This window comes from Gorilla gorilla, chromosome 9 (assembly GCF_029281585.2).
Source record: "Gorilla gorilla gorilla isolate KB3781 chromosome 9, NHGRI_mGorGor1-v2.1_pri, whole genome shotgun sequence".
Taxonomy (NCBI): Eukaryota; Metazoa; Chordata; class Mammalia; order Primates; family Hominidae; genus Gorilla; species Gorilla gorilla.
In genome coordinates this window covers 108,663,548-108,684,290 of record NC_073233.2, presented here as the reverse complement: position 1 = coordinate 108,684,290, position 20,743 = coordinate 108,663,548, and the positions used below count along the sequence as shown (strand labels likewise).

Here is a 20,743-nt window from a genome sequence, read left to right as displayed (position 1 = left end):
TTGCACCCACAGCTCACTCATGCCCAGAGAGAGAGTAAAGCCATATCAAAACTGTCTACGATCTTGCAAGCATTTTTTCCAGCTACCTGCCACTCATCCACCCACTCCCCTTGGTCCTCAGCTTAGGCTGGAACCTGACACTTGGCATAACACCCTCAGATATGCTACAGTGGAGAACTGGGTCAGCAGTAAGAATTTAGATGTTGTTATATCTCTAGGAAAACTTAAAAATCTGTAGAAGTCTATAAAAGCCAGATTGAACCAATGCAACTACATTTTATAAGTCCAGATGATGCCCCAACAATAACCTTACTTTTCCATTTGGATGACAGTGTAGGTCTGTAAGGCCCTTTCTTAGTATCCTTCTTAACTGACATTTCATACAGAGTAGGAAACAAGTAGTAAAACATTACCACTTAAATTGGATATAAGCCAGAGCAGATGACTTGGTCATATGCTTCTAGATCTGGCCACACCAAGAAAAATAAGAGTAGGATAAACATACACAGTCAAGTGATACCCAGCATTATACTACAAAAGCATGCAATAATCTAAGGACCATCACATCAGTAGTTTATGCTTGGAACTTCCACTGAGAGAGCCTTAATTTTTTGAACACTTAAAAAAATCAAAGGTAGCATACTGACTGCTGTATCCAATGGTAAATTTTAAGAACAATTTAATCCATAACCAAAATAAGAAACACAATCAGTTTGTGGTATACCTAAACAATAAATACCATGTCAGCAATACAGGGTGAGTTTTATTAAAAGTGACACCAACTCTCCCATCAGATACTTGATGTCTTTGGTAGTAATTAATACCCTCACTGATGGGCCATCCACTCTGCAATATTGGTTTTATTTGCAACCACAAATTCTAGTTATTATTTTCTAGGAGCCACAACATCAAATAAGATTTTTCCACTCCATTTCTGGCTTCAAGCTCCACGGATGCTCACTTGCAAAGTCAATAAATTGCTTCCTATTAAATAAATCAACAGAAAAAAAAGTCACAGCCCTACTGACGAATACTGGCATGTCACTGTAAATATAACCTAGTACTTGGAGGCATACATCCTTCTTCTGATACTTCACAGCCCCTTGTAATCTAAAGGCTCACAAGAAAAACACATGGAAATTTAGTTATCATTGAGGTATCTAAGTCTGGTTCTCCACAATGTCCTCCTTGTGGTCAGATTTTGCTTTTTAATTGCCAAACACAAATCAAAAACAGAGTCATCTTGAGAACACACTCTGAAATCTTGCATTTAAACTATTTAATTATATCCTATCACCAAGGAATCCCAATGAAGCCATGCAATCAGATGAGTTAAGTTTAGGCAAATATGAGACATACCAAGTTGGAGGAGCTTACTAGACATTATTTGAGTAATTACAAAGTTGTTTAATATCATAGCATAATTCCTAATTAAGTATTAGGAAATAAGAAATGCACAGTCCACAAAAGAAAATGATAATAAAATTAGACTTTTATCAAGTTGAGAAGATACTCTGCATAGGATTAGGGGCATCTCTGCCTCAGCACTTATCTATCTTGTCTATATTACAAGCACCTGTGATGAATTTGGTCCTTCCAGCAATCAAACACCAATCCAGCCTCTTCACAAGGCACATGTAAAGAATTCCTACTTTGGAATCCATTGGCTTACCATTGAGGGATTTCTTTATGCTTTCCCTTGTTCCTGTTTATCCTTTAACTATACTACCCAGACTCTTGGCAGGGGTTATAATCCATAGTCTAGCCTCCTTTTAAATTCTCACTCAGCCCCTGTTCCCAGTGCCTCCCTCCACGCCTGGGTTCTTGATATTGCACAGGTACCCAGGCACCAATCTGTGCTATACTTTAATCTTGTCTATCAATGTGGATCCCAACATTGCCTGCCAAACCACATTTGGGCTGAGATTCAGAACTTGTGACCAAGTCTTTAATCTTTCGCTCTCTTCTGGTCTGAGTACTCTCATTTCTCTTATCCTCACAAGCACAACAACTTACATTAGTCCGTTTTCACACTGCTATAAAGAACTACATGAGACTGGGTAATTTATAAACAAGAGGTTTAATTGATTCACACTCCTACATGGCTGGGGAGGACTCAGGAAACTTACAATCGTGGCGAAAGATAAATGGGAAGTAGGCATGTCTTACATGGTGGCAGGAGATAGAGTGCACATAGGGGAAACTGCCACTTTTTTTTTTTTTGAGACAGAGTCTCACTCTGTTCCCCAGGCCGGAGTGCAGTGGTGCGATCTCGGCTCACTGCAAGCTCTGCCTCCCGGGTTCACGTCATTCTCCTGCCTCAGCCTCCTGAGTAGCTGGGACTACAGGCGCCCGCCACCATGCCCGCCTAATTTTTTGTATTTTTAGTAGAGACGGGGTTTCACCGTGTTAGCCAGGATGGTCTCGATCTCCTGACCTCGTGATCCACCCGCCTCGGCCTCCCAAAGTGCTGGGATTACGGGTGTGAGCCACCGCGCCCAGTGAAACTGCCACTTTTAAACCAACAGACTTCATGAGACATCACAAGAACAGCATGAGGAAAACTGTCCCCATGATCCAATCACCTTTTTTGACACAGGGGGATTATAATTCGAGATGAGATTTGGGTAAGGACACAGAGCCAAACCATATCACAGCCAGACTCAAAACAAAGAAACCTTCTGTAAGCCAGGGACTTGCCCCATAAGAGAAAGTGGCTGCTACTACTGCTCCAGACTGTTAGCATTACCTATGAAAATTAGTAATAATTATGATGACTCCAGGGTGAAAGTCACAGTAGATTATGGAAATAATTCTAAACTATATATCTAATAGTTTTTCCTTAGGATACTCTCCCACAACTAGCTTAAAACAACTTAGTAATACCTACTCTGCAGCTGCCAAACTATAAGGTAGTTTGAGAGTTCAGGTATATATACTCATATATGTATACTAGGCTTATATATATATATGGTAAGTGTATATATTTCACAAAAGGCCAAATTTTGGCAAATAGATACATGCAAACACAAAAAGGACAACATTTCATTTTCACACAATTTCAAAACTTAATTTCTGCTGCCTTTTCCCTAGACTTCTTCCCACTATCTTACTACTTCAAATGAATTTTATCTGAATTCTTCAGAAAACTTTACTGAGATTTTTGTCAATGCAATAAGTGTTGTTGTGCCTAATGAAGTCATCAAGTCACATATTTTGTTTTCTTTGCAAGCACACTTAGTGTGCTCATGAAAATGAGGACCTGTGCAATTCTGATGTTGCCTTGTTTTGTTTTGTTTTAATGATGTTTATTCTGTTTCCCAAAGTCAAAACCACCCCCAATTCAGAAACCATTTTCCCAAATGTGAGTATTCTCACATTTGGGAGCTCCTCTACCAAGAGGCAGTGACATTACATATACTATCTCATTTAATGTCCACATCATAATATGAGGTGCTGAAGTAGGTATTATCTTGATTTCACAGAGGGAAAAAAGGACAATCCATCAGCTAGAACTTGCCCTACAATCCCAGAGCTAGTAGGTAGAGAAGCAGGTATTTATTTTGATTGTTTGATTCCAAAGTCTGTTCTCTCCCAACAAACCATTGTCAAAGGGAAAAAATTAAAAAGTAGTGCCAGCCTGTATCCTGCTACATTACAGGAGGAAAAGAACAGGCTTATGATCTTTAAAGGCAAACAGTTCCAGAGCTGTTTATGCTCAAAGAGTAATCGGGTGCCAAGTATCCTGACTGAAGGGGAATAATCAGTAATTTGCTGCTGACAAGCAACCACTTACACCTCGCACTGCCCCCGTGTTTCCTGCCATCAGGAACTGACCTCCCAGCACTCCTTCACATTCCGCAGGCTGAAGCACCCCATTCATGCTCTTCTGCACCCAAGCTCCTGCCACCACCCACCCTAGTGAAGCCTCAACATCCGCTTCCTTGCCCAGTGCTCTTTTCCACAACCTCTTAACCTCCAGTGACCTCTTCTCTGTAATTCACACACCCACAAGGACACTAAAAGTTCAAGCTATCTAACTCCTTTGCTTTTGCTTTTTGGCAATCCTTTTATTCAACTCTAGTTCACTCCTAATCTTATTTCCCACAGTGGTTATCTAAAAAGAATTCTCGTCTTTCTCTCAAGAACCCAGCCCCAGGCTTCCCCTCACTCTTACCAGATGGCCCGGCCTCCTGATTCTGTGAGAGAAGTTCAAGACTCTCTGATCAGCACTGTCTTTATTCATTCTCTTCAACTTGTCTCCTGTCTCAGAAAAGGGGTCCTCGTCCTCTCAAAACGTAACAACTCCACAGTAAGCCTCTAATCTCATTTCTCTCTCTTCTCCCTCTCTCTCTTTCCCTCTCTGTTATTTTCATCATCACTCCTCCTTCTTCACAATGCTATTTTCTCCTTCCTCTTGGTCTGCAAACTAGCTCCAAGCAAGGGCCCTACTATCCTAATGAGGTCCAAGGAACAGAAAAACATGGGCTGTGGAAAGGAGGAGGAGATTTACCTGATACAGTGCTAGCACTGTGCAAAGCTCTTTAATGCTCACAACATCCCATCAGAAAGTCACATGTAAAATCCTCAAATCTACTGCCATTCTCTGCATTTTTCAGATAGGAAAACTGAAGTATACAGATTAAATAACATGCAAGGTCATAGAACTAATAATGACTTGTAGCACTAAATTTTGAATCCAAATTAGCTGATCTGAAATTTATACACTTTTTCACTACTGTAGGTATAACCCCACAGCACCATCCATTCGTCCTAAATTTAACACATCAAATTACCTACAGGAAATTTAATACTAAGGATGTTTTTTTTTTAATCTCAAGTTTAACACGTGTCAAAACTAAGTTCATAATTCTCTTCCACCCCAGATGCCCTGGCACATAAGAATACATAAATGTGCTGGTAACACCATTCTCCTAGTAGCATGAGTGAGGAATAATCTTCAGTCCTTCCTTCCATATAGCCAGTCACCAAATGCTGCTGATTTCTCTCCTCTACCCTTCTTACACACCCATATATGGATCTTACTTCATCTCTGCTGTCATATTACATTAGTTCCCCAGCTTCTGCGGCTCTAACTCATTTTATGTAGGGACACTAGAATAAAACTCCTAGAGGGCACCTTTGATCATGTCATTATCCAACTCAAAATCCTTAAATGGATTTTTAAAAGGGTCCAAACTCCAAACTGCAAATAATTTGAGGCCCCCATGATGTGGCCATAAGGTATGTGCCTATGTAACTTAGTCCAAGATACTACTATTTCTAATCTCAAGCTTTGCACTTAGAAACTACTACACATTCCTGTAGTTTTCCCAATTCCGTGTTTTTCTTTTACCTATATTTTCTGTCTGCATCATACCTAACCATTAGGACCCAGTTCAAATAACCTCCTCTATTTAGGCATCTTCTGATGTCCCCAGCTGGAAATCCCTTCTCTGGCTCTGATACTCTCACAGCATTTTGTCCTTACTGTACCTAAAGCACTGGGCACATTCTCCTTAGCATTATACTGATTAGATCATAAGTCATTTTTTGACCCCCCTTCTATTTTGTAAGTATAACAAGAATACAAGATGATTTGATTCATGTTTGCATGAACCAGGAGGTTCTTTGCACTCAGAAGACACTCATTATTGGTAGAGAAGTTTAGGGAATCCAAAGTCCACATCAGCATGAACTAAGTAAGTCACACCTTGTATATCATTTTGATTTGAAAGCTGTTTTCTTTTTCATCCCTGGGAAATTTGCACAGCATTGGCACTGGCTCATGAAAATCATCTCTTATTCTAAAGACAGACACTTAAAACAAAACTTATTCTCAGGCTGTGAAGGACAAAGTGGCAAGAAATGACCAGGTTTCCCTACAAACAAGTGGCCCTTACAGCTTTCGTGGCTGCACTGGCATGACACTGGGAATCAGGGATCTGGCCATTCAAAAGGCACACTGCAGGAATAGACTAAAACAGTACCACCTTCCCACTGTGCCTTCTTCTGCGTATACCACAAGTCTACTGTTGATTTTTTGTTTTGTTTTGTTTTGAGACAGAGTCTCACTCTGTTGCCCAGGCTGGAGTGCAGTGGTGTGATCTCAGCTCACTGCAGCCTCTGCCTTCTGGGCTAAGGTGATCCTCCCACCTCAGCCTCTCAAGTAGCTGGGACTACAGGTGCACACCAACATGCCCAAATAATTTTTGTATTTTTAGTAGAGATGGAGTTTCCCCATATTCCCCAGGCTGGTCTCGAACTCCTGGGCTCAAGCAATCCACCCGCCTCAGCCTCCCACAGGGCTGGGATTACAGTCGTGAGCCACCATGACCAGCCAAGACTAGTGTTTAAAGCAGTGATTTTCCACAGGCTGCATGAGACACCAAGGATCTCCATAAAATTAAAGGATCTTACGGCCATCACCCTGGGGAGTTTGCCTTAGTTCAGGCCTGGGGTAGAGCCCAGAAATCAAATTTCTAAGGCTCCCCACAGTTGATTGTGATGCTAGGCAGTCTGGCAGCTCTTGATTTTGGGAAATAAAATGCATGCTTTGTGTGAGGAATTAAAGATTTAAACTATTTAAGTAGGAAAGTGTATATTTCAATAAGATCTGTAAGGATTATCTTTACTTCCTTACTTGAAGTTCATGTGTATTTCAATGGCAGAAATAGTACTCTCAGCACTGAGATGTTATCTCCGAGTCCCAAAAATCAAGCATGACACCAAAGCTCTTCTCTCCACTGCCCCCTGAATCACGACTCACCAACTATCCTGAATTCTACCCTTAACAAAGAAATTACTCCAAATTCACCTCTTTTTTTTAAGCCTCCTATTCCTAGATAACTATCCAAGGCAAACATTTCTTTTACTTCTTAGGCCTGTGATTCAACTCTATTCTTGTTTTCAAATTTCTCCCTCTGTACTCTGCTTCCTTTTCATCCCCAAATGTCTTCTTCCTTGCTCATATGTTTGTCCTCACTTTTTTGCCAATTAGTTCCATTAATTTCTGATTGTCTATATTCTGCCTCCTAACTCACTTCTAACAGATACAATTTCCAAGGCTATTGCCTTTCTGGTCCAAACATTTTATGTCAAAATTGAAATTATATTTTTATTATTTCATTCACATTTTAAAAAGTGTTCTCTTGATGCATAAAGGATTTTGTGATGCATGTAATCTCTGACTCACTGTGAACTAGCAAAGACTTCCATGTTATAATGAACCACATATATGGATGCTAGAAGAAACCTCCTAAAGCGCAACTGCAGTTAAAGGCCTTGAGTGTTTTTTGAGAACCTGCAAATTAAACTCCAGACTACATAGCAAAGTCTTCTATAATATTCTCTGGTTCTCAATCCTTACACTCCAGCTAAGAGGATATCACATCCTGGTTTTCTTCAATATCACATATATCAAGGTAATGAAAACTCAAGTGTACAATCAGACTAAGTATGCCTAAGCAGGAAAAGAACTCCAATGATCCAGGGCGGGAGGACAAATAGAGAATTGGGAAAATTGTCCAATGCTCTAAATGCATTAAAAAAAAAAAAAAAAAATCTCGTGCTGGTGCAGCCAGTGTGCCTCAGAGGTCAGTTACTCCTTTTGCACCAAATGGTTTCAAATCCAGAATTAGGTCAATATCTGTGGGATCATATAAATTTGATTAATGGAGAATAAACCAAGCTTCACTTCACAGGCAGTTTGTTGTAACACCAACATCTTAAAATTACAGATATCTGTATATTAAAACTATTACAGAAAAAAATCTGAATAATCGTGACTCTTTGTAGCACTTCTCGTAGTTTAATATATAGTGAACTTAACTGTTTTATCATTTAATTCCTCTGACAAGAATACAAACCCCCTTGGGGTGAGGATTTATTTCTGTTTTGCACAATGATGTATCTTCAGCACCTAACATGGTACCTGACAAATTCTCGGTGCTTGGTAAGTATTTATTGAGTGAATGAACAAGTAACCTCAAAGTCAAAGTTGACAACCTAAGAGCCAGTTATCAAGGTTCTAGTACCCATGTGACTTCAGAAAATCATTTCACCTCTGGGTCTGAAGGAAAACATCAGCATTATCTCCCATGTTCACCAAAGTCTCCTTCTACTCCACTATACTAAATTTGTGATTTGGGAAACCAAGCCAACATTTCTAAGTCAGAAGTAGCATTTTCCGATCATTCAGAAAAAAAAAAACAGCTCATGTTGTTCCTCCCCACCCTCACATGTACATAAAGAAAGAGAAAGATCCTAGAACTATAGAAATGCAGCTCCCAGAGAGAAAGAGGTAAACTACTCCACACCAAGAAAACACCTATTGTACAATACCATCCTCAAAGGCTATTTTAAAGCTGGTGAATTTATATTACAATATATTCAACATAAGTTAGAGAAACTCCACAAAGAAAACTAGGAAAACACCAAAAAAACAGGGCCAGTGGGCTGAACTTTGAGAAATGATCTATTACTATTGAACTCTTTCCAATTAACAAAAGTGCAAGCTGTGCACATAACACCCACAAGGGCCATCACTTATTTTTCTAGGGTCTGATGTTAACCAATAGGCACCCAACAATGCCTAGTCTATCTTGACTATGTTCTCTTAGCATAATTAGCTTTGTTTTTACACCATTCAAAACAATTGTGACTTCACGTCATTGGTTGTTTAATGTTGGTGTCCTCCAAAAAAAATTTAAACTACTTATGCCACCCATTGTGGCTTAGATCTGGTTGATACTTGAGTATTTACTGAATAAATGAGTTGTATAACCAGGAAATGCAGGCACAGACAAGTTCAAAAGAGAGGCAAGAGAAAGCTACAAAGCCGGTTTCTGACTCTAATCCCCATCGGCCTTCGGCTTTAACAATGTCGCTCTTACAGAAGAGCAAAAAACCTATCGTATTATTAGTCTTCAATAATGCTCCACCATTCTTCTTAGAGTGGATCCTGGGTGGGTCAGGTGGACCAACTTCATCACTGTTCTGCCCATATCCACAAATGCACCAGCAATATTGCTTTTGGGGTTACCAATACATTTTAGAATATGTTAATTCACAAATATAAAACTTGCAAATAATTAGGATCAAGTATATATTTCTGCATCCCAAATTAGCATAGGTCATAGCATTTATTACACTAATTATTTTGTTGAGATAATTTTTTACTAACCATAGATAAAAGCTCTCCTTGACTCTCTATCCACCTCCCTGAAATAAGCCTTTTTTAAAGTCATGTTATTTTAAAAGAGGGGTTTACCACCTTATCCTTTAGTTTGTACACTCCATGAGGGCAAAATTTGGACCACCTTTTTCACAAGCACAGTTCTTGTCACATAACAGGTAGTCAATAAATATTGAATAAATGCAAAAAGAATAAATGTTTAACTCTGGTTTAAAATTTATTTTAATATTTATAAATATTTTTAAAACTTTTTTTTTTTTTTAATTTTTGAGATGGAGTCTCACTCTGTCCCCCAGGCTAGAGTGCAGTGGTGCAATCTTGGATCACTGCAACCTCTGACTCCCAGGTTCAAGCAATTCTCCCGCCTCAGCCTCCCGAGTAGCTGAGACAACAGGCACGTGCCACCATGCCTGGCCAAATTTTCTATTTTTAGTAGAGACAGGGTTTCACCATGTTGGCAAGGCAGGTCTCGAACTCCTGACTTCAGGTAATACACCTGCCTCAGCCTCCCAAAGTGCTGGGATTACAGATGTGAGCCACCGCACCCAGCCAAAAACTTGTTCTAAATGATTCTAAAGTACATGTAAAAATTACATATGTGTGTGCATGTGTGTAAATTTATGACGCATTACCCTCTGAAAATTTAGATTAGCATACTGAAAAGAACCATAGTAGATATATTCAAATAAGTACATATATATACACGTATATACGTGTATATATACGTGTATATATATGTGTGTGTGTATATATATATATAGATTTTTTTTTTTTGAGACACAGTTTTGCTCTTGTTGCCCAAGCTAGAGTGCAACGGTGCAATCTTGGCTCACTGCAACCTCTGCCTCCCAGGTTCAAGCAATTCTCCTCCCTCAGCCTCCCGAGTAGCTGGGATTACAGGCATGTGCCACAAGCCCAGCTAATTTTGTATTTTTAGTAGAGATGAGGTTTCTCCATGTTGGTCAGGCTGGTCTCGAACTCCTGACCTCAGGTGATCCACCCACCTTGGCCTCCCAAAGTGCTGGGATTACAGGCGTGAGCCACCGCACCCAGACAGTATATATATTATTGTTAATATAAGGCTCTAAAATTCTATTTACCCTAAAGTGATTCATTTCTGTAAAAGTTTAATAGCTTTTACAGCTGTGGTTGTTCACTCTACAAATATTAAATCTTTGCTACAAATAAAGCTCTAAAGTACTACGAAGGAATAGGAATATGAGTAAAACTTTCAGACCTCAAAGAGCATATAATTTGCTACAAGTGATAAGCAAGTGAGCCCTCTGTACAAAAGACTGGGCTATTTTTTGTTGGGAAGAACAAAGTCACAAAAAAAGAATGAGGTTTTAGGGGATTAATGTCTATCAATCGGTTAAAAAATAAATTTCTTTCCAGGCTTGTGACATGACAAGTTTTCAGGTTGTTTTTTAACTCAAAGCCTGAAATATGAAACACCTAAGCTTCTGAATTTCAAATTAAGTCAAATAAAGTGCTTCAAAATACACGGCTAATATGATAAAAGCATCTCTCTCAAGCAGCGTGTTTTTTTTAAGAGAGGAACACCACCTGAAATGTGCAACTTTCCCAGCTGCTTCCATCATTAATTGTGGGTGGTTTCTGTGTGGGTACAAAAATAAGGGTGGTTTAAAAAAAAAACAGGAAAACAATAATACAATTGTCCAACTGAGAGCTATTAAAAAGTAAAATATGCTTCCTCTGCAGAGTTAAAAAGAAAATGTTATTTGTATAAACAATTTAGGCATTTAGAAATGTTCCACTTTAATACACGACTTCCTGATTTATATAACCACATTTAAGTGTTGTAATGAGGGTCTGTAAAGAATGATGGATATTTTTTTTTGATTCAGCAAATGAGAAGGTAGTTTACTTCCTCAAATTTAATAAAATATCACAGGTCTCTTTTAGAAGAGTTCAGCTGTGGTTGATAATGGCATTGCCTTTGGTTTAGAAATTTTTCCTAAAAATGCCCAAGAAGAATCTCATGGCTACAAACAACTTCACCGTTTCTTTTTTTTTTTTTCTTAAGAGACAGGGTCTCAACATGTTACCCAGGCTGCAGTACAGTGGTGTGATCACAGTTTAATGTAACCTCAGCTTCTGGGCTCAAGGGATCCTGCGGCCTCAGCCTCCTGAGTAGCTAGGTCTATAGGTGCATGCCACCATGCCTGGCTAAATTTTTACTTTTTATAGAACTGGGGCCTCATCCAGGACGGTCTGGGACTCCTGGTCTCAAGCATTCCTCCCGCCATGGCTTCTGCAAGCACTAGGATTATAGGTGTGAACTATCACACCCCGCCCAGTTCTACCTTTCGTATCACAATACCACTAGACAAATATTGAGTAAACTGTAAAAATGCATATTTGTACTCATGACCAAATTCTGAAGAAAATTTTCACAGAAGCATTTTCAATAATTTAATCATTGAATTCGTTTAAGTCAAAAAAGAAAATCGGTCCTTTTTTTAAGAAAAATTATAAATGATCTTTTCAATGCATTTTCTGCATTTATTATGGCAGTTATGATTTTTAACCTGAAACAAAGGCTATTATCTCTCAAAGTGTTTCTACACTACAGAGGAATCCTTTCCAAATACAAAAAGTAAATTGTTTCCCATACTTTCCACCCTAGACTATATTCTTATTTCTCATTTGGGAAACAGAATCAAATATTACCTTTCCATTTGACCTAACAGACACATCTTCAAAGTAAGTAAAAATTTTATGCCTTTTTACAGTCACTCTTCTGACAAAGAAACTGAATGAGATTTTCCAACCACTCCCTTGAAAAAATTCTTCTTGACACCCTCAGATCAGGTATCCAAGATCACTCTCAGGCTTCTATCTACAGATCAAGGTGAGTCACCTCACCACAGTAACCCACTGATGCACACCCAGCCTCAGAGAGGTAATCAAACAATAAATATTTGCACCTTGGCAAAGCACTGCCAACACAGGAAGACATAGTAAAGCCCCTGTGACTTGAACTGCCACTATTTTAACTTGCTATACCTTCACCTTTCAACACATTCTCCTAAAGACAGAACAAGAAGTAAAAATGTCAGGGCACCTCAGCCAATGCTGTACACAAAACTTGGTTCATGTTCGAGCTCTCATCCATCAATCAGTACATGTACGATTCGTACAAGCATTTCCATACAACAGCTTCTTTTTCACAATGCGACATGCTCTTCGCGTTGTTTTTTTTTTTGTTTTTTTTTTTTTGAGACAGTGTTCACTTTGTTGCCCAGGCTGGAGTGCAGTGGTGCAATCTGAGCTCACTGCAACCTCCACCTCCCGGGTTCAAGTGGTTCTCCTGCCTCAGCTTCCCGAGTAGCTGGGATTACAGGCACGTGCCATCATGCCCAGCTCATTTTTGTATTTTTAGAAGAGATGGGGTTTCACCATGTTGAACAGGCTGGTCTTGAACTCCTGACCTGAGGTGATCTGCCTGCCTAGGCCTCCTAAAGTGCTAGTGCTGGGATTACAGGAGTGAGCCACTGTACCCGGCCGATGCTAACTATTAGGCACTATCCTTGTTACTATATCTGCATATCTGCATTCAAAATGGAGTAAACAAGGGACCAGCAATACACTAGTTATGCCAGAAATAGCTGGGGGATTGTTAAAAAATATAGTTTGATCCAAACTACCTAACTGACTGACTCATTTCTCCACTCCTAATTTGGAGCTATTACCTTAGTTGACAAATGGTAGTGTATTGCCTGTCACTACCACAGGAATTTTCTGTTTAGGTGTGTCCAAAGGAATGAAGTCTCCACCAAAAATATTTACTAGCAAAGTGACTCTCCTTCTTGGTAAATGTTTAATCTCTTGAGTCCAAAGCTCATACTGTTCAAGACTTTCCTGAGAGTATAGGTCATCACACAACATCACTAACCAAGCTGTTTACGCACAATCGCAACCGGACTTTCCAATGGTTTCCAAGATTACATAGAATGAATAAACTTTGCCTCATATTAATGACTAACATTTTTATTGGCACTAGTTCAGTTTGACTAACAATATCTAACTTTTCTTTTTTTGAAACGGAGTTTTGCTCTTGTTGCCCAGGCTGGAGTGCAATGGCGCGATCTCAGCTCACCACAACAACCCCCTCCCAGGTTCAAGCTATTCTCCTGCCTCAGATTCCCAAGTAGCTGGGATTACAGGCATTCACCACCACTCCTGGCTAATTTTGTATTTTGAGTAGAGATGGGCTTTCACCATGTTGGTCAGGCTGGTCTCGAACTCCCAACCTCAGGTGATCCGCCCGCCTCGGCCTCCCAAAGTGCTGGGATTACAAGCGTGAGCCACCGTACCCGGCCACAATGTCTACATTTTTTTAAAACCTAGAGGTCTTCTCATTTTTAATCTTTGATTTAAAATGATTTCAAATTATAAGTACTTAATACAAAAACAAAATAGAGTAACTTGCATACTCCAGCTTTGGTGTGGTTAAAAATTCTCAAGTGATGTGCTCAGAATTAAAGTCTTTTATTATCCTATACACTAATGTGCTAAATCAATGCAGCTAAACAACCCATCTCATAGGCAGATTCATAGTAGTATCTTTGGACATCCAGCCGTTTGAACTAACCCACATAAACAGTGTTTTCAAACGAATATGATTTTAATTTCTGCACAAATAACCTTTTATTTCCTATCAGTAAGGTTTTAAGGCTGGGCAAATAACTCATGTTGGAACGTTATCAATTCCCATGCAAGAGTGTGCTCCAGGACTGATGCAATGGGTATTGTTTTTGTATTTATATACATATTACTTGTGTAATTATAGTTAAATGATGGTACCTTTTGTATTTGGTCTACCCCTATAAATATATATGAGAGGAAGCTTCAATCTATCTTATACTGGTTTATAGTCACTCTTCTCCCCACCATCACCAATTTCTGAGCCCCACATGTCCAGCACTGTACTCCTAACTCAATGTCTTCCTTACTCAGTTCAAAAATCCAAAGCCAAATAAAAAGTGGGCAGTTAGTGCAGCTGTGGGAAGTTATGTGGATGGACTCAATAGGCCACTTCCCACTCACCCAGCACTGCACTGAGCAGATGAAAGGGAACAGGCCAAAGCTCACCTGCAGCTCATTTATCCTTAGAGAAGGGAGGGCAATGGCCTCTTGATGCTCTTCAATGAAAAGGGAGGTGCTAAAAAAAAAAAGTGCAGGACACTGCCCTGCTTGGAACTTCAGTCCTGACCTGCTCTCTGAGCCACAGGAATTCCCCACTGGGTCTCGAACAACGAATCCCATTTTGCCTCCTTCCAAGCCAGCACTGTGTCACTGGCACAAAACAAAACAAAACAAAAAACCCAGCAAGCACAGGCCAAAAGGGTGGAGGCAGAGGGAGCCAGTGAAGCGTAGGGACAGATGTACAGGCCAGACATGGGCCTACACATCAAACACACTCCCAGAACAACTTTCATAATTAGGCAATTATACTGATAGAGTAACACCACCTTCTCTTCCTTATTTTGCCCAAAACCTTTTTTTATCCTCTTCCACTGTAAGCGCAATGAAAGCAGACATCTTTATTCATCTTCCTCTTCCCTTCCTAACCATTCCCACCACCACCTTACACACAGAAAGCCTGCCGATGTCTTACTTTTCAAGTCATTTTGCACTGACATGACCCACATACAAAAGTTGAGCTTCTTCGTAAGTCACAGTATTTTGTGGCTATGTCATCAGTAGGTCTCAAGCCTACTCCAGCTGAGAGTGTTGTGGGGCTATTGCTCGCTGCTCAGAGTCACAGCTGTCCCTACCTCATTCCTCTTTCATTAAATCAGAGCAATAAAGAAGTCGTTGGAACTCAGGCTTCAACAAGGTAAAGACAGTGAAAACGCTGTACCGTCCCACGTAGAACTGAAGCCAATGAAGGTGGATAAGCGTGATCCTTATGCTCCACCCACTCCAGACACACACGTTAGTCCCAGGGATACATTTTCCAGTTTGTTGTCCTTTGTAGAACAGCTTGATATAATCTCATAATCTTCCAGGTCAGCAATGATTCTTCAGAGCCTCCTCCTACTACTTCTTTATTATCTACATAATTTATTTTTAACTGTTTAGAGTATATGTGGGAGCTCAGGTAAAGGGTAAAAAGTGTTGAATAGGATATTGAAACATATCTATATTTTTACAGGCGTTGTTCCAGAAATATTTTATACTTGTAAGTCATTTTGCTCTAAGTTTCCCTAATAGCATTGCTATTTAAATCAGATTCCGAGTGCAAAGGGGTTAAATAAGTCTCCCGATTTAAAATTAGCAAGCAACATTACATCTGCTTGTGTAGATTCCTCATCTCCTGATCTCCAACCTGAGATTTAACTTCACAAAGCCCATATAGCATTAAAATTTAATGTAATAATCATTGCTTGTAAGCCTTCACCTACTGATCAATTCACACCTCTCGAATCTAATCTGCAACAGCTGCACAACAATGTTCAATTAGCCAAAGTGAAAAGAGTCAAACAAACCACTGTTGAGATATCAAGTTCACTACAACTTGGGGAAATTACCTAACATCTGCCTAGAAGGCTGCGTAGCATAGTGATTAAAAACCCTACGTCTGCAGTTACTACATATAAAAGACTTCAAGACGTCTTTTAAGTAAGAAGCTTAATGGAAATGGAAACATACAGAAAGATGTTTTCTGTACTCTTAACAATAACAGGTAAAGGGTCAACCAGAAGTAACCTGAACATACTATAGGGACTATTTCATAAATTCATGTATATGAACCTGATGAAATAAACTCATGAAGCCATTAAAATTATATCATCTGTGGAAACTCAGGAGTATTTGCTATAATCCTCTTTCCAAAGAAAAAAATACCAAATTATATATATCACTGTATTAGAAAAATATGTACATAAGTGAAAAATATTAAAGTTTATAAGGAAAATTATGTCATTTAGTGAACAATTTATCTGAGGGTCTACTATTAGGATCTGGGTCAAGCGCTAAGGCTAAAAGGGTTGAAAAAGAAAAAAATCTGGCTTCTGCCTTCATGGAATTTATAGCTTAATATAACTAAGTGAAGGCTGGGCATGGTGGTTCACACCTGTAATCCCAGCACTTTGGGAGGCTGAGGCAGGTGGATCACCTGAGGTCAGGAGTTTGAGACCAACTTGGCCAACATGGGGAAACCCCATCTCTACTAAAAATACAAAAATTAGCTGGGCATGGTGGCATACGCCTATAATCCCAGTTACTCAGGAGGCTGAGGCATGAGAATCACTGAAACCCAGGAGGCGGTGGTTGCAGTGAGCCGAGATCATGCCACTGCACTCCAGCCTAGGTGACAGAGCAAGACTCTGTCTCAAAATAAATAAACAACTAAGTGAAAATAACTGTTATGTAAATATGTGGGTATAGCTTTTCTAAGTAATAATGCTATTTGTATTTTAGTAATATAATCTAGGCTTTTACCTGGCTAAGTGTATACTACAAAGCATATGTTGAGGACCAGACGTTTATAACACAAATGTCAAGAAATGACAAGCAAAATGATCACTATTGTTCCAAATGTTGGCAGTGCATGATCCCTAATGCTGCCCTTCCCCAGCTCTGCTGTGAGGAGGAAGAAGTCATGCATGTGGGAGGGCTCTCCCTTATTCCTGGAGGCATTTTAACTATACCTCAGGCAAGTGACAGGCATGGCTGGACCATCTTTCATCACAAAACTGAGGGCCAAAGAAGACGAGCCACTACACCCTCCCCTCAAATTAACTAACACTTCTAAAAAGGCAAGCAAAGAGAGTGACCACTTGGCATATACCTGCTCAGAAAGACTGCGAATATGATCACAATGATGTATGCATCATGTAAATTCCACATGCAGAGACAGCTTGTCTAAGGACTCTGTACCCTGCCCAGCGATTTCTCCAAAAGGAGCTCTTGTGAATGCAGGCAAGCTAAAGCCACACAACGAAGCTGAAACTCATTCAGCTTAGCTTCTCCTGAGAGCCTTCTTTTTGTGGGGGTAACATTGCCCTTTTGTTTCACAGCGAGGTCTGTGCTAAGACTTGCTACTTAGGTAGTCAAAGCTAATAAAATATACCGTCTAGAAATACAGACATAACTGGTAGAACTATACAAGAAAAAGAAAGGGCAGAGGAAGAAGAGGAATGTGATTGTGGAGAGGTATGAAGGGGATTACAAATCCCTGCTTCTCAGAGCGTGGTCCATGGACTAGCAGCGTGGACATCACCTTCAAATCTATTAGAAATGTGAATCTTACACGCAACCCAAGACCTGCAATTAAGATTTCCAGCCGGGCGCAGTGGCTTACGTCTGTAATCCTAGCACTTTGGGAGGGCAAGGCGGGTGGATCACAAGGTCAGGAGTTCAAGACCACCTGGCCAACATAGTGAAACCCCGTCTCTACTAAAAATATGAAAAAAAATTAGCCAGGCATGGTGGCGGGTGCCTGTAGTCCCAGCTACTTGGGAGGCTGAGGCAGGAGAATTGCTTGAACATGGGAAGCGGAGGGTGCAGTGAGCCGAGATCGTGCCACTGCACTCCAGCCTGGGCGACAGAGCAAGACTCTGTCTCAAAAAAAAAAAAAAAAATTCCAGATGTTTCCTACAGACATTAAAGTTGGGGAATCACTGATCACTGTTCTTAAGTGTTTGTAGTATTGTATTTTTATACCCAGAAGTAGGGTACACTTAGTAATATCCTCTAAAATATACATACATATTTTATATACTCTTTTCATTATATGACATATCTCTAATCCAGCCTACAAAGGGACCACACATCTATAATCTGGAAAATGTAGAGGTCTTTAAAAGGTGGGGGTGGAGGGAGTTATAAGAATCAGACCTTCAAACAATAAAAAGTCAGATATAGATAAAACTTCAGAGTTCATATAACACGACCTCTTCATTTTATGGGAGATGAATCCTTCTGATTCAGAAAGGAGTATGGTTTCCCCAGGGACACATTGCCAAATTACTGAGGCAACGTCAGATTAGGGTTCAAGTCTCCTGATCCGCAGTAACGTTCTGCATCTGCAACAACACTGGTTTAGGGAATCATGGCTGATTTGTTTTCTTTAAAAACAAATATTCACATTAAAAAAGAAACCAGTATTAAGAAAAAAAAAAGGAAGATAATTTTTTAAACCAGTGCCTGGTATATTTAATAGTAGATACCTAATATATATTTGTTTGAACAAATAATTCAAAGCTCGGCTGACCTGAGTTATAGAATGATTAAGTCATTTCCTTATGGAAACAACAAACAAACACAGAGCTTCGATTTAAAAACAATTTATAATATTTTCTTTAGGCCAAGCGCGGTGGGTCACGCCAGTAATCCCAACACTTTGGGAGGTCGAGGCAGGTGGATCACCTGAGGTCAGGAGTTCGAGACCAGGCTGACCAAAATGGTGAAATCCTGTCTCTACTAAAAATACAAAAATTAGCTGGGCATGGTGGCAGATGCCTGTAATCCCAGCTACTCAGAGGCTGAGACAGGAGAACCACTTGAACCCGGGAGGCAGAGGTTGCAGTGAGTCAAGATTACGCCACTGCACTCCAGCCTGGGCGACAGAGCGAGACTCTGTCTCCAAAAAAAAAAAAATTTCTTCCATAGAAACCTAAAATCACCCTTATAGTATTGTCAAAGTCAGAAAATATTTTAGATGTTTATTATTTAGGTGTGTGTCTATTTGATTTCAGTAAAATAAATATTAGAAATAGAACTTTCTAAAACAGTAGTACTTACCAATACTAATTTCATCATCTGTTTCAGCATCACCAATACATTCAAACTGGAAATCTTGCAATGACTGGGAAAATTTCTGCACTGCCATAGACAGATCTGCAAGTAAAAGTTAAGCAAAAAATCCATAAGGTGAGATTCCACTGAATCCGAATGAGTTTCCAAATGTAACATTATATAACTTTGATTTTGTATTATATGAACCAGAATCCTTTAATACCAGTTTAACTAATTTAACCAGAATCCCTTAAAATACCAGTTTGACTAATTTAACCAAAATTTAAAGACACTATAAATACTGAAAATGGATCTGGTCTGATCTACACAGTGGAGATTTACTGCTTTAAGAGAGTTTTGGTGGCAGATGTGTATTATCTGGAAGTCAGTTTACCAAAGCCTTTATCAAGGAACTACCACTCACTCACCATAAATGGAGCATTTTTATTTTATTTTATTTCAAGTTCCAGGATACACAGCCAGGATGTGCAGTTTTGTTACATAGGTAAACGTGTGTTATAGTGGTTTGCTGCACCTATCAACCCATCACCTAGGTATTAAGCCCAGCAGGCATTAAGCTATTTTTCCTGATGCCCTCCATCCCCCTACACCTCCCCCTGGCCAAACAGGCCCCAGTGTATGTTGTTCCCCTCCCCGTGGCCATATGTTCTCATTGTTCAGCTACTGGAGCATTTTTTCTTAAAAAAAAAAAGAAGGAATGCTACTGAGCTTGCTGGTGACGGGAAAAAAGCCAACAGTTGATTAGAAAGAGTCACCAATAATATTCTGCACAAACTGTGGAAAAAGTAGAAAATGTGTTTTTACCAATAAACTACTGATTTTCTTCAAGAAGGTAAAAGATGACCTGAAAGGCTGTTTACAAATAACTTTGAGACTCAAGTTAAACATACTCTGCAATCCTGACTTCAGTCTGAACAAGGCCCAGAGTCTGACTAAACCCAGAAAAAGAATTCTTTATTTATGGGTTGAAAAAGAAAAGCCCAGAATAATAAGAAGTAAATCCCCGGGAGTCAACAGCCCAGGATGCAACCTAACCGAGTGATTAAGAATGCAGACTCTGGAGCCAGGCTGCCTGGGTGGAAATCCAAGCCCCACCACTTACTTGCTATGTGACCTTGGACAAATTATTTAACTCCTCTGGGCCTTTGTTTCCTCACACAGTCAAGCACCACATAAAAACATACACCACAGTAGTTACATTAGACTATACTGTAGCTGCCCTACACAGGTGCCTCTTTTTAAAAATCTTTTATACTGTATTTTTACTGTACCTCTTCCATGTGTGGATATATTTAGATATACATACTTACCACTGTGTTACAACTGCCTACAGTACTCAGTACAGTAACATGCTGTAAAGGTTTGTAGCCTAGGTGGGATAGCCTACTTCACCATACAGACAAGGTGTGTAGTAGGCTATACCATCTAGGCTTGTGTAAGTATACTCTATTATGTTTGTACAATGACAAAACAGCCTGAGGACGTTTTTCTCAAAATGTGTTCTTGTTGTTAAACAATGCATAATTATATATAAAATGGGAAGATGGTATAACCACCTTATAGAATTGTTTTGAGGATTATATGAGTTAATATTTGCAAAGGGTTTAGAACTGTGCCTGGCACTTAATAAACCCTATTTAAGTCTAATAAATAAAAGTAAATCAACTCCACAGTGCAGCATCAGGAAAATTTTAAAGATCCCATCTCTCAGAGCTACTCTGATCATTTATGTCAACCCAGCCACAGATGTCTACA

General features: G+C 39.6%; 1 protein-coding gene across 1 annotated transcript in view; it reads right to left on the bottom strand.

The window, feature by feature from the left end:
- ARHGAP42 (Rho GTPase activating protein 42) overlaps window positions 1-20,743 on the bottom strand; it is a 303,541-nt gene that overhangs the window by 201,781 nt on the left and 81,017 nt on the right. Inside the window, exon 2 of the mRNA XM_019037646.4 lies at window positions 18,974-19,069. Coding sequence (XP_018893191.1) covers window positions 18,974-19,069 — 96 coding nt within the window. The remainder of the gene's footprint in view (window positions 1-18,973; window positions 19,070-20,743) is intronic.